Source organism: Mus musculus, chromosome 3, assembly GCF_000001635.26.
Source record: "Mus musculus strain C57BL/6J chromosome 3, GRCm38.p6 C57BL/6J".
Classification (NCBI taxonomy): domain Eukaryota; kingdom Metazoa; phylum Chordata; class Mammalia; order Rodentia; family Muridae; genus Mus; species Mus musculus.
In genome coordinates, this window is record NC_000069.6 from 55,154,718 (window position 1) to 55,169,802 (window position 15,085).

The following is a 15,085-nucleotide window of genomic DNA, read 5'->3' on the forward strand; positions in this document are numbered from 1 at the left end:
AATGGGTGTATTAGGATACAAATTGTGTAAGTGAAACCACGATGTTGGTTTGGCGAAGCTGAGTTTGAAGTGTCAAGTCAAGATCGAGAACAGACACCCAGGGCTCTGCTTTTAGATTTGGATGTGACACTGGCTAGCAGAGAAATGACAGTTGATGCTTCATGAGAATGGCTGAGCTGACTGGAGGCTGAAACTTCACAGGCAAGAGACGTAAGGACATCTTGGAAGTCTAAGGCTGGAGGCATGGTAGTTTGCATGGGAAAATTGAAGAAGGGACAACAGAGCGCAGAAAGGGATAGCAGTGGTAAGGCCTTGGCCGTGGGGATTTGGCAGCTGCAGGTATGGACGAGGTAGGGTGCAGCAGTGAGCGCTGGTCACTCAGGACTTTGTGTCACCATGTGTAGGGGGTACACTTCCCTTCAGCCGGGAGTCTGTTTCCAGGACAAATGTGCCACAGCTGTGGATCTCAGTGCTTTACAAGTAGAAGGTGAGAGTGAGACACAGCACCAAGAAAGTAACTGTGCGTTTCTAAGAAGCAGAGCTTGAGTTTCCATCCATGCTCTCTGACTCTGCATCCCTCCCCCCAAAGCCCCTACACTTAGAAAACTCTGGCCAGGTCAGCATCATGAGGTTGTTTGATTGACAAAGGAAACATAATGGTCCAGGCAGCATGCCTCTGACTCCCCAGTCAGAAGCCTGTTTGACGGGAGGGCCTTAGGAACCTGACTTTGACTCCATGGAGGCTACACTTGCCAAGGTCTGCTCTCTGTCCTCGAGCTCTGGCAGCAGAGAGACAAAGGCAGAGCTATTCCTGGCATACGTGGGAATCCATTGTTGACTGACTGGGCTTAGGGTTTCCTCTTAGGGTTTTTACTAAGCTGTTCTGTATAGGCTGCAAGCAGACAGACTAGGGCTCATCTTCTTCCAGCCAAGCTTCTTGGCCTGCGTGGTGGCGAGCCCATGAGATCGCTCTCCCAGCCTCCTGCTTCTCCCTCTCCTCATCTTCACATGGGCATTCCTGATCTCTGCACTTTTAATCCCACCTTGGCATCTACTTCTCCGAGGACTAGGTATAAAACTAGTGGCTCCAGAAGTGATCTAAGGAAGCAGAAAGGCGGGGCATGCCTGGCTGGGCCAGTGTGGCAGGCAGATGTATCCTGATTGGTGATGACTCCAGTTGGTTGTCCCAGGGTGGCAGTTTACTTTCTAAGGCCAGATCATAACCTTAGGATGTGCCCTAACAGACGGGATACTGTAGAAGAAGCTATGAGGCAGGGGTTTTGGAAATACAGGGTTGCTTAGCATGCAATAGGATAAGGAGAATCGTTAATGAGCAAGATCTTAACTGTGAGATCAGATAGCATTTTTTGGGAGCTCACAGGAAGCCTCTGTCCCCACAGCAGGAGAGCAATCACAGTAGGACATGGGCTGAAATCCACTCTGTGAGATGCATGTGAGTGCCCAGGTCAAATGGATCTGCTACGTGAGAGCAGCCTCGTGGGGCTGGAGCCCAGTGTTACTAGGAAACTAGTGTTTCTTGGCAGATCTAAATGATGTGTTTTAAAAGTGTACTTCGCTGACTCTTTAATATGTATAGTATTATTGATCTTGGTCACCACAATCTGCTTCATTTCATGCTCTTTTAGGAGAGAGGAGACTTCAGCTTTTCTCTCTGCAGGGATGCCTAGTGTCTCTGGTAGTTTGCACTAGAGAAAGGCATGAAGCATACAGTGAAAAAAGGACATGTAGTCTTTGCCTGCACCACATTGTTACTGTGGTACTGGCAATGCCAGCATGTGTGACCCTGGGAACCAGCTTACCAGGGTTCTGATTCTAGCACTCCCAGTGGTCAGCGCCACACCTTTGGGATAATTATATAACCCCCACGGCTGCAATTTTCTCTACATTAAACAGAAAGATGGGCTATCTCATGATGTGTAATGCAAATCAAATGAAGTCATCTATGGAAATACATATATTTTGATTTCTCTTCAGATTTTATAAGCCTTTACTTTTCCCTAGAAATTTCTGTGAAGAGACACAATTCCGAGTCTTGGTCCAATTTTGGAGACCTTGGGACAACAGATCTAATTCTGAAGTAAATCAAGAAGGCACTTAATGTAATTCACCACATGGACCTCAAACTATGACGACTATTCTATGTATTATTGCTGTTACTTTAAGAATGCCTCCTACAGCTCATGGATTCACAGCCGCCGCTGGCTCTTGGCAGACATTCTCCGGGGAAGAGTTTAATGATTTTTAGTTGTTGCTTAGAACCACAAATACATAAAATTCTCTGTTTATATTTTCAGGAATCTTTAAACGTATTACTTAAACAACTAGAAAAAGAAAAAAGGAGTCTCGAAAGCCAAGTGAAAGAATATGCGTTTAGACTGGAGCAGGAGTCAAAGGTTGGTTTAATTCCGTAGGAAGCGGTGTTCTTGGAGCTGCCATTTATTTCTAGTGTTTTCTAATTTTATTTATTTATTTATTTATTTATTTATTTATTTATTTATTTATTGGGTGAACTTCACATCATGCACCCATATCTCACTCATCTCCCCATCCCTTCAGACTGGGCATCTGCCTTTGCAACTCATCCCACTAAGGAAGAGAAAATCTTGTTGTGAAAGCTATAGCATGTCATACTGTGTCACACTATGACATTATGACACTTTGTCCACACTTCTTTGTTTGCAAGTGTTCCTTGCAATGGCTCATTGGTCTGGTTTGAGGCTTCCATCGTTTGAGGCCTCCATCTTCTGCTATACTGTCAATACTGGATCCTCACTGGCACTCCTCTCAGATCTCTTGTTGTCATGGAGATCCTGCAGCTTTGGAGCTGCAGGACCCGCCCCTTCATGTGCTCCAGCAGTTCACCAATGAGGTAGACGTTGGACTGGGCCAACTCAAAGCCCGGGATCTGAGCCTGGGTGGTATCTGAGCAGGTCAGCCTGCCAGCTCTCCCTCACCCACACTACCAGGGTGAGCTCTCCATTACTGCCCCCACTAGCTCATCAATGCCACAGCCTGCAAGGGGCAAAGCCAGCTCTCCTGCTCTCGTGCCCTCAGGGCCAGTTCACCCCACCTCCATCCCCAACCCCCCCTACTTCCACCTATGCCAACAGAGCCAGCTCTGCTGTGTTGTCCAGGTGAGGTACAGGGTCTGCTCTCTCAAGTGTTGCAGCCAGTAAGGGACAGGGCTAGTTCTTCTTTTTTCATGACGCTGGGTCAGCTCTTCCACGATGCCCAGGAGAGGGATGGGACCAGTTCTACACAGCCCTCAGACATCAACACAGATCCAGGCAGCAGCCCAGACCAGGGAAGTCTGCCTTGCCTTTGGCGGTAACAGACCCACACTGCTGCAGAGCCATGGACCCCAGACATAGCAGTTGGTGGCAGTACAGACCAGGACCTTCCCATGGCCTCAGGTGGCAGCACTGGCTACTCACATCAAGCTGTTCCTTACCACCCTCGAGTCTCCAGTTCTGTCTCTCTTCACCACGCTCACATCCTTCTGCATCTCCTTCTCTCCCATCTCTCCACCATTTACTTGCTTATCGCGGTGGTGCCTGGGGCTCTGGGTGTCTGGGGTCATCTTGGGAGTGGTCTCAGGAGTCATCCTGTGCCCTGCCTGTGCAGTGTGACATCATGCAGGGTCTGCCGGCCCAGGCCACGTGGCACAAGGTGGGGGTTGTCTCTTCTTGGGACTCTAGCATTTTCTATAAACCCACATTTCATTTAATATAAGAAGCAGGAGATGTAAAGCCTGTTAATGTGGCTAGCCCTTCCTCATGCCGGCTCTACCTGGTATCTTTTAATAGGCATACCACAGGACCAACAATGAGCGCCGTTCCTACATCGCGGAAATGACTCAGGTAACTCCTTTTGTTGCAGATTATAAGTTTCCTCTGATTACAAGTCGTTTTGTTTTTCCATTCTTGTTTGGTGGACAGAGAAACAGATGTTGAAATTATGGAAGGAAACAGACCGGGTGTTTTTACATATAGAAAGTGGAAAGGAATACGTAACTTTCATAAAGAGATGAAAGGGTCTCCCCAGTTAAAAGATACATTGGCATAGTTTAATTCATAATTGCTGTGATGCAGATAACCTGATGATGTTCAGGTGTCAGAAAATTCCAGGCATATTATTACTTCCTGTTTCCTGGGGTGGTGGAGGTGTCTGAGCTACACAGCAAGCACTGCTGGGTGAAGAAAGTGATCAATGTAAGCGTCCCTGACCCTTGACAGCTTCCATCTGGTTTCCGGTTGCATCTGTGACCTTGGTGGTGTTACATCACTAGCGCTGTGACTTATGTTCCTGCGTGGTTTAAAAGGTTGTCTTCATCTTAATGTTTTATAACATCCACCACACCATTCAGCATTGTATGTACCTTGCTATTTGATGCTTACATGCATATTTAGTTTATATAACTTTACTTTGACGTACCTTTTAAGATGAGGATATGAGTTCAGTTTTCAATGAATATTATCCAAACAGAAGTATCTAGATATTGGGTGGATGTCTAAATGATCAGGAACATGTTCTAGATTAGAAAGAGACACTTAGAAAAGATTGGCACCCAGAGAGTAACTGCAGACATGTGAGGGAATGAGATACAGCAGGGTCCACGTATAAGATAATAAGAGAAGATAGTTCAGCACTTCAACCTGAAGAGGATCAATGGTGAAGCGAGGGAGCCAGAAGGAGAGTGCTGCTATGTAGGTAGGGAGGTGGGGGACCCGGGGCGGACCCGGAGCATCCAGTTACAGCATTGAGGATGATCTATGAAAGGATTCAGATGAGGACCTAGGTATGGGAATTTGGAGCCCAGAAGAGCAAGCATGGTAGAATTTGGGAATGAAAATTAGGCTTGCAGTGGCAAAGGGGTGCTTGGAGCTTAGTTTCAACAAGGTTCGTAGGAAATGAGACAAGATGGGTCAGTCCCTGCCACCTCTCATCCTATGGTCACAATGCTGCTTTCTTCATCCTTGGCAATGGCTGAGAAGCAAGGCTTGTACCTGCAGCATATGTTCCCTCCTGCCTGTCCTCTACCTCCACACTCTGCTTGGAATGTGCGCCTTCTCATCTGAGCTTGTTCCACTCCATCTGGAGGTCTCTTGTGAACACTATCTTCCCTGTGAAGCCTTGACTTGATGGAAAGACCACAAACCACAATGCCAGACAGACTCTAGATTTGGATCCAGCTCTTCATTTACTTGCTGTGTTAGCTTCTTAAAAAGTAAGTGTGTGTGTGTGTGTGTGTGTGTGTGTGTGTGAGAACTGGGCCAGACTACTTGCTGTCTTCCATTGTTCCCTGCCTCTTGTCCTGAGACACTCTTCCACAGAGCTGGAAGCTCATTACTTAAGTCAGGTTGACCAGCTGATAAGCTCCTAGGATCTGCCTGTCTCCTTTTTCCTGCTAGAGTTGCAGGTTACTTGAATTCTGGGAACTTGAAGGAAGTCCTCATGGTTGCCAACTATATGTCTTTATATGTCCTTAGCCCCTGAGACATCTCCCAGACCCTATTTGCTGTGTGGCCGTTCTGGTCCTCACCTTTGCCTCCTTTGAGGGAAGATATAACAGCATCAGTTTCTAGGTCTGGGAGTATTTGAGAGCTCTGTGTTTGCTTGTCTGATGCATCAGAGGACCTAAACTCCAGGAACTGGGGGATGCTATCTCCCCATTCCTTCCTGGTCTTTGGATGATCTTGCTCTGTGATGAGATTTCTGCTTGCCTTCTGGATTCTTTTTGTTGGTTTGTTTTGTTTGTTTGTTTTTTTTTTTTTTTGAGACAAGGTTTCTCTATGTTGTCTTGGCTTTCCTGGAGCTCACTCTGTAGACCAGGCTGGCCTCGAACTCAGAAATCTGCCTGCCTCTGCCTCCCAAGTGCTGGGATTAAAGGTGTGTGCCACCACTGCCCAGCTTACCTTCTGGATACTTATAGCTAACACATGTCCCTGTAGAGGTCAGGCAAGGGTGCCTGACTCTTCCTGTTGCCTTACTGTCTACTACAAAGAGTGTCAGTCAGTGTTTAAAAGAATCATTTACACAACCGACAATAAAAAGCCTATTGTTAGGAAAAAGTTTATTCATATAAAATGGCCTGGAAGGTTTTGTCTAAGGTGAGAAGTCCAAGTCTTTTGCCCCTGAAACATCCATTTACTTATATTTATCTAAAAAAATTCCACTTAGGTGGATTAATCTCGCTAACTGTGCAGACTCATCAAATGTTCAATCAAAGCCAACAGCTTTCCAGGAAGGCATTAATCCGGTTGCCAGTATAAATGTTAATGAGAATTTCACTCTAGAGTGAACTGTTAATCTTTATCATCAAAGGCGGTTCTGACCATACGCAAACTACAGCACCTGGGAAGGTTAATGGGCGACTTTTGTTCTTCCCACACCGAATGAATAAAAAAATCGATCTGTGTTTGCTCAGCCTGATGTAGATGCTTCTGAAATGCTCGTTCTGGCTGTCTCCTTTTCCAGCCACTGTTTGTCACCTGACTCAGTCTCTGCCTTCCTTGTCTCCCTTCCTTCGAGCTCTATGGGAAGAATTTAGACAGATGCAGTGAGCAGTGTAGAAGACAGGCATGGCTTATTACAGAGTGAATGCGCTCTCCAGCAGTGTGAGCAGACAATGACTAAGGAGACCCCTGGCATGACCTACACGCTAGGCAGCCATTACGCTATTTTCTAAGGTCTCTAGAACAAGCCCCATCTCCTGAGGGACTTTGTCCTGTTTGGGTGATTGACAGGCCTGCTTGAATCTTTGCTTAGAAGGGGAAGTGGTGGCGTGTCTCTGTTCTTGATCATAAAGCCTCCTGCTATATGGAATCCCATAAAGGTTTAGGACTCCTTCACCCAGGTTTAGAAGGTCTCCATTTGTGCCCCCTCACCCCCCCACCCCGCCCCAGCAGCTACACGTTAAGGCTCCTTCCAAGGTCAAAGGTGTGACTTGGGTTCCTTTTCTAGCCAGTAATTAAAGTTCATTTTAGTTCTTGGTTTAAAGTTGTGGACTGTGAGGGAGGGTCGAGCCCATGTCTTCCAAACCTGTTAATATCTAACTTGTCATTTAACAACCAAGATGGGTGTGTTTTGACCGAAACCCACTCCCCCTCCACATGTCTTCTCATGGACGCAAGGAGTTATTAAAGAGCGAAGCACGACTGAATTCTGAGTGTGTTATAAGACCTGATAAATTTAAATTTTGCTGTCTGTTCCAAATATAAAAACTTTAGCAAAGGGCACAAGAATGTTAAATATAAATGCTTTTGGTTTACAGATGAGAGGCTGTCGGACTGTCCACCAATTCTAAATTCTTTTGATGTCTTTTGGATATGAGTGTGTTGTGTGTGTGTGTCCCATCTGTGCTCACTGAAAGAGCGTATGGACATACATGGACACCAGAGGAGGACAAGTGCCCCACTCTCTGCCTTCTCCATTCGTGACAGGGCCCCTCCCTGAACCTGGGTGTATTAGTCAGGGTTCTCTAGAGTCACAGAATTTATGAACAGTCTCTAGATAGTAAAGGAATTTATTGATGCCTTACAGTCGGCAGCCCAATTCCCAACAATGGTTCAGTTGCAGCTGTGAATGGAAGTCCAAGGATCTAGCAGTTACTCAGTCTCACGCAGCAAGCAGGCGAAGGAGCAAGAGCTAGACTCCCTTCTTCCAATGTCCTTATATTGTCTCCAGCAGAAGGTGTAGCCCAGATTAAAGGTGTGTTCCACCACACCTTTAATCCCAGATGAAAGGTGTAGCCCAGATTAAAGGTGTGTTCCTTAAACTCGGAGATTCAATCTTCTGGAATCCATAGCCACTATGGCTCAAGATCTCCATACCAAGATCCAGATAAGGATCTCCAAGCCTCCAGATAAGGGTCACTGGTGAGCCTTCCAATTCTGGATTGTAGTTCATTCCAAATATAGTCAAGTTGACAACCAGGAATAGCCACTACACTGGGTTAGGCTGGTGCTGTGACTCACTGACAGGATTAGGTGGCTTCCCTACTGTTAATATGATGTCCGTCAGTTACCATAGTCTACTATTTACCACTGACTTCCTTCTCTCCCGTGCTGCTCTTGATGGAGGAACTCATTCATTCGTGGCTTCAGTAGCCATCTCAAGGTTGGTCAGCCTCCAATGTTCTTGATTCGCTTGAGACACCCATTTGCCTTCCCTGGAGAGATCACGAAATAAATACAATGAAAACACTCTTACCTTTCTGCTTTCCTACCGCATACACTGTTTTTTGCCTTTTCTGCCTTGCTGGTATAATATGTGTTTTATGTGTGCTTAATGTCTGCTACAAGAATTTCCAGTGGTCCACACCACATGGGTGATTGGCTTTCATAGATTTCTCCATATTTAATTTAAAATTCATGAGGACTATGGGGCCAAGAGGGGGTTTGTACAGAAACTTCAAAAGGTTTATCTGATTAGAAAATGACTGAATGTCTTGTCACTCTTAGCTGCTCCTACACATGCTAGTAAAAGATGTGTTTGTGAAAGAGACAGGAAATTGACTCTTTTAACCCAGAAATCAGTTGGGGAGTAAAAGGTAAGTATGCTGTTTTGTGTGTGTGTTTCAGGTTTCTGGCTCAAATCAAGTATCCAAGAGGCAACAGATGGACCCACTGCCTAGAATGAAGGAAAGTCCGGTGAAAACGTACGTCTAGGTAGATCTCCCCTTGCCTAGTTCATTATACTTGCCCTCTCGCAACACTCGTACAACAAGGTGTCTGGTATATTTTGGGAGCTTAGATTCTAGATTTTATAGCCATGTATAAAACAGCACATGGGAAGAAACTGCAGGGAATCTAGTGGTCTCACATGCTATATACACGGGATTGGAGCTCCCTGAAGCACTGTTAGTCTCCAAAGGAGAGGGTGTGTTAAACTAAAGCAGCAGAGAACCTGGGCAGAATTAAAATGACACTCCTAACAACGCAGCAGGCACAGCTGACTCCTGTCTGTACCTTTCCAGTGGAGAAGCATGTTTGTTGCTATGGATACGGTACAGTTTAACTATGGATCCCATATAAACGAGGCTACTTTATGCTGAAGAACAAAGGGACTTGCTGGAGTTTTATAACTTGTGAACTTTTCAAGTCCTATAGAAAATATGGAATCACCTGATCCATTCTATATGATGATATTCTATATCCATTCTATATGATATTCATATATAATACTGGAAAAATTAAGCCAAGTTGTAAATTAGTTCTAAATCAATCCTGTCTAACTCTAGTCAAGATGAGAAGTTCTCAAAGGATACGTACTATGACAAGTTTCTTTGGTAAAGATTAATGGTATAGCCCAATTCTCAGCTAGATGGGCCAAAGCATATTTTTCACTATTAGTTATTACTTATTTAAATTACAATTAATTATCTTTACACATTTTCATCATAGAATTATAGTGTAGTTTAAATATTAAAATTTGACAAAGGATCTCCATGGAAAAAGAATCAAACCGCTGTGTCTGAGATTCCCAAGACCATCTCGGTGGTAAGAGACTCAATGGTAGGTTCCAGAACTCAGGACACATTTGTACTCATGCTAGGATGTATCACAGAGAAAAGATCCCGTTGAAATCCACAAAGGGAAAAGGACCTGGAGTCAAGTTTGTGAGGACTCGGTGGCAACTTGTCAAGTCCTGTCTAGGCAGAGTCCTGCTGACATACTTAGTCCCTCCAAGAGTGACTTACAACAGCAAGCTGACAGCACACTAAGCTTTGATCTCACTGCCTGGGTAGCACCCACTCATTTGGTTTTGTGATTCCCCCAGGGAGGCTCACTGCCTGTAGCACCCAACCGTTCTGTTGGCCAGAGTCACACATCTACCAAACTCCTGCTAATATCTCAGACTCCAAGAACATAAGCAGGCTTTGTGATGGAATAGGCACAGGGTGATACTCTTCCCACTCAGGGCAAGGCTTTATTAGGACGGAGAATTGTTGCCACTAGGAGCCTGGCGGGCAAGCTTTCTGGAGGACAGTAATCCTGAGCTACTATCTCAGCTCCTCTCTGCACAGCCGCCTACACAGCCTCCTTCTATTTTATCTAAGGCTCCCATTACATTAATACACATATCCATAAGCATTCCCATCCTGTGACTATGAAGACAGTCTAGATTTTTCACTGAATACTCTTGAGGTTGGCTGTCTCAGAATAAACCCTGAAATCAGTCACCATCGCTAGGTGCCTACTTCCTGCAGGATCTTATCAGGTTTGACTGAGGCTACCCAAGGACATCACCAAGGTGTCAAACCCCACCTGTCTCCTTATGGAGCAATGGCCAAACACCATGCCTCCATCTGCTTGCCCGGGGCCTCTGGGCCACAGAGCTGAGCCTAAGGTGCTATACAGGAGGTGGATGCCATAGGCTGGGACTCTCACTCAGTCAGCTGCCTCAGGATCTTCAGAACTGCCATTCGACCCAGATCCATCCTGTGTCTGATGAATCTGAATGTGGAGAGATTGTCCACCATAGATTGCTGCTTAATAATTCTTGAATGGATCGCTGAACTGATGAGTGGTCAAGCAGCTGGACTAAGATGGCTTTCATTGTCTGAAACTAAATACAACACTCAGATCTCCCCCAACAGAAACATCTCTGTCTTCCTCATTAGGCATTCAAAAACATTTCAGTAGACGGGAGTGTCTTAATATATTATTTCTGAATTACCGACCTGACCACGGAATTTTGATATCCTTCTTTTGTTGATTGTTCCAATTTGAGTCATAACTGACGCTGGTGCTAAGCACTTCACAGCAGCATTGATTGACCCAAGTGGTGCTGAGCTTAGGGGGAAGTGTTAGTGCCACCCCTCATCTGCAGAGTGGAGTGGCCATGTGAGGCACAGTCACTACAGTGGAGTGGGGGCTGGTGGATTTAGATGGATGCTTGGGAATAGTGCTTTGTATTCACTTCTATAGCTGCCCATACACTTACTCTGTTTTCAACAACTCTACCTCTCAATGCAATAGATCATTTACACCATAAGACCTGTGCATGGATGTCATAGATGCTTTATCCAGGATAGTCAAAGGTGGAAAAAAAACTTAAAATGTCCATCAGTAGGGAATGGATATTCCTAGTATCTATAAATATATACTATACAGGTAATAGTAATAAATACCCTTTATAGAACAGTTGGAAAATTTTCCTAGTCTTCTATAAGGAACTATGTAAATGTGCTTCCATTCATATAATAGTTAAAAGAGGCTGAAGTAATCTGGTGTAGGAACACAGGATAGTCCTTATAAATGGGGCTGGGAATTAGGAAGTACAAGAGAGCCTTCCAGTAAGATGACAGAACTTTATCTGTAAGCCTGGGGGATAGTTACTGGAGTTTTAACGCCACAGTACTTTACAGAATTGTGAGTTTATGGTTTGCACACTTTCAGACATGTCATGTTTTGCATGATATTTTTAAAACTCAAGAGCTATGGCCTTAATGTTTGATACGGTTGACATTCTCATATGTGCTTGTCAACTTGCATCTGTAACACAGAGGCTAACATAATCACAATTTTTTAAAAAAGTTACTTTAACCTTAGTTTAAAAGGGTCTTGTCTATGTTTGATTGCCCTCACTATGCTGGACCTGTGTCAAGCTTCACACTGAGTGGTTGGCCGTGCAAGGCAGAACAAAACTGCCACACACAAGGCAGAAAGGTGAAAAGGGAGGGGCTGGGCCTCACCTCTGGCTTCAGAGTTATGTTTCCAGCCACCCCAAGACTTCCCATAAGACCCAGCCTCCTACAGATCCCATAGCCTCTCTCCCACTAGTCCTTCCAGGGACCATGTTTAACACAGATCTTTGAGTGACAGGCAACATCCATATTAGCAGTACCAATGTTCAAACACCGACTTATGGTATTGTTGACACTCAGGATAAATCAGAGTACCAGAAGAAACCCATTTAAGAGAAATTGTTTGAAAGATTGATCAAAACAATGACTCTGCCCAGTCCTATATCACCAATTATATTCCAACTTCATGAAATTGTGACTGTAAATGAATAAGATATCTCCATCTCCATGAAAGATCTATGCTAGAAATCCTTGCACATGCTGTTTATAAAGGATTGCTAAGATAATTAAGAGAATGCTCTTCAGAAATAGGTTTAGAACTTGCCCCTAAGCTCTACAAAGCTGATAGGTAATATTTGGGCTGTGGGCCATGGAATATATTAACTGTGTGAGTTATGGATTTTGCAAGTAAGGACCTCAAACGGTGATGGATACATAGCAACAGCTCATCAAAGAGCCAATGGTGACGTTTCTATTTTTTTTTTTTTTTTTGCTGTGCAGCCTCCTCTTTGCTTTGCTTTTTTGATGAAAGGTTTCTATAGTGATGGAAGGCCCTTGAGGAAGACAGAGCAGCCCTTCATGCTCCAGAATGAAAGCACCATTGGGAAATTAATTGTGACTTCTTGAGGGACCGATTGTTTGAAGAGCTTATTTTTGAGACAAAAAGCAGATATACAGGCAACATCTGCAGCCTTAAGAAACTAATTCAGAGCTAACCAGTACCCCGGAGCTCTTGACTCTAGCTGCATATGTATCAAAAGATGGCCTAGTCGGCCATCACTGGAAAGAGAGGCCCATTGGACTTGCAAACTTTATATGTCCCAGTACAGGGCAACGCCAGGGCCAAAAAGTGGGAGTGGGGTGGGGTAGGGGAGTGGGGGGAGGGTATGGGGGACTTTGGGGATAGCATTGTAAATGTAAATGAGGAAAATACCTAATTAAAAAAAAGGAAACTAATTCAATAAACTATGACAAGATTAAGAAGTTCTAGTCAATTCTAGAAGACTCTAGAATGCAGATGCTAGAATATATAACGACATAGAAAAAATTTATAACAGTAAATAGAAAGTATAATGTAAAAAAAGTTTGGTGGTGGTATGGATGATTTGGGTTTGTTCATTTTTGTATTGTCTATGAATTGTGCAGTTTCATATCACATTAATGAGAGTGATAAATGGAGAAAAATTCTATCATAAGCCATCTTGTGGAAGTCTCCAAGTCAAAATAACAGTATATTTAGTATTATCCTTTTAGAAACACAGGAAGCATGAATGAAATGAATGAAATAAATGAAATTTTGCTCTGCATTCAGAGCAGACAGAAAATAAATTTTCTCCAACCAAATTATACAGTGTGTCTTTATATGAGCAGTCACTCCCAGACTCAGTTTACCCCCTTGTAGTATAAGAGTGAAACCTGTACTGAATGGTTGATGGAAGACTTAGAAGGTTTTGAAAAAATTCCTAACTCTTATAAATATTCTCAAATTTCCTTCCTTTCCAATGTGTAGCACATTAGCAACTATAAAGAGTAAGCAAAATCAGAAAAAAATCCTTTTGGAAAGAGAGAAAAATATAAGAATAAACCATAATTTGAGCATGCAAACAACACATACGCTACGTTTAGACTGGTATCATTCATGTAACACCCTCATATTGAGGTTTCAGAACCTTCTTGAGCTCAGCTGAGTAATATGGCTCCCTGGTATACCCACATAGGCACCTGTATGCCACTGAGGCATCTGAAGTCACACACACTAAAGTCTTTAGTGTGTTCTCCGGGTGGAATAACCATCACCACTGATTCTAGAATGTTCTCTTCCTCCAACTCCCATAGACGTGTCATGCCCATTAGAAGTCTCACCATCTGGCTCTTGGTGCTCACTAATCTGTTTATGTGGGTTTTTTTCCTACTACTGTGACACATGCAGTGTGCCACTCACATGTCTAGCTTCTCTCAAGGTCATCCATGTCGAGCACAGCCAGATTTACTGTGTTGATTTGATAGCAATCCCACATTTTTATAGACCATCAGTTATCCAGTCGTCAGTTGATGGGGATTTGAATTATTTATACATTTCTGATAATGTGAATAATGTTGCTATGGATACTCCTGACAATGTTTTATGCATGCTATTTATTTATTTGAATACAAAGTAAGGGGAATCCTCGTGGCATTTTCATATATACTTAGGTTTGAGTGGTCCCTCTGGTCCCATCCACTCCTCTCTCCCATCTCTCTGTGTTTCTGTTGTAGTCTACTAACCTCAGGATGCCCCTTTCCACTTTCATACTCTTCCACCCCTCTTCCTAGAGGCATCTTCCCCCTGAAGGAGCTCTGTCTACTTTCCTAGCACCTACATTCACTTCCAGGTAAATGCACATACAAATTAGAAGCTGAGATCCATAGATGAGAAGCAGCACGTGGGGTTTGTCCGCTGGTCCTGAGCCATCTCATTTTAGTATGTTTCCATTTTCATTTCTCCTCATGGCCAATTACACTTTCATTGTGTGTTTGGACCACATTTTCACCATCCTTCTGATGATGCACAACTAGGCTGACTCCTTCATCTTGCTATTGTGAACAGGGCAACTGCAAACACAGGTACACACGATCTCTGTCACAGGGCTAGAGTCCTTTGTGTATGTATCGGAAGCAGAGTCATATGGCAATTTTATTTTTAGTTTTTGGAGAAACAAGCACATCATTTTGTATAGTGCCTGTACTCCACCAACAATGGCTAAGAACATCTTTCCCCACGTCCTCATTAACATTTGCTGTCATTATTTTTCCTGCTTGGGTGACTTGGAATCTCAGAGTCATTTTGTGTTTCTCTGATGGATAAGGACATTGGACGCCCTTTCGATGTTTGCTTCACCATTTTCCTGCTTGAGAACCATCTTCAGTTCCGTTTATTGCCCATGTATTGCACTTTGGGGGCTTGGGAGATGAATATTTACAGTCCTCTGTCTACTCTAGATATTGATGCCCTGTCTGTAATATAGCAGGCCAGGACTTTCTCCATTCTGTGGTTCTCTTGCCTCCTCGTCTCTTTGCCACACAGAAGCTTTTTAATTTCCTGTGCTCCCATTTGCTGCTGGGTTTCTATGTGGAAAAATCAACTCTTATTGCTGTTTCTTAAAGTACTGTCTCTGGGTTTGTTTGTTTGGTTTGGTTTTGGTGTTGATTTTTAAGTATGGCAGTTTCAGCATTTCATGTTTTAAACTAAGGTTTCATTGATGGCTTCATCTTTTT

The 15,085-nt window shown here is 43.9% G+C and overlaps 1 protein-coding gene across 11 annotated transcripts in view; it reads left to right on the top strand.

The window, feature by feature from the left end:
• The window catches only part of Ccdc169 (coiled-coil domain containing 169), a 37,912-nt gene that overhangs the window by 17,379 nt on the left and 5,448 nt on the right, over positions 1 to 15,085 (top strand). For 8 of the 11 annotated variants that reach the window (NR_110776.1, NM_001290138.1, XM_006501572.4 and 5 more), the window contains 3 exons: positions 2,316 to 2,414; positions 3,828 to 3,881; positions 8,604 to 8,680. Coding sequence is in view for 8 of the 11 variants with exons in the window: in NM_001290138.1 (NP_001277067.1) it covers positions 2,316 to 2,414; positions 3,828 to 3,881; positions 8,604 to 8,680 (230 nt within the window). In the remaining 3 variants the exon portion in view is untranslated. Of the gene's footprint in view, positions 1 to 2,315; positions 2,415 to 3,827; positions 3,882 to 8,102; positions 8,140 to 8,603; positions 8,691 to 15,085 lie in introns of all 11 variants that reach the window. The other 3 variants (NR_110781.1, NR_110780.1, XM_006501571.4) reach the window with 2 other exon arrangements.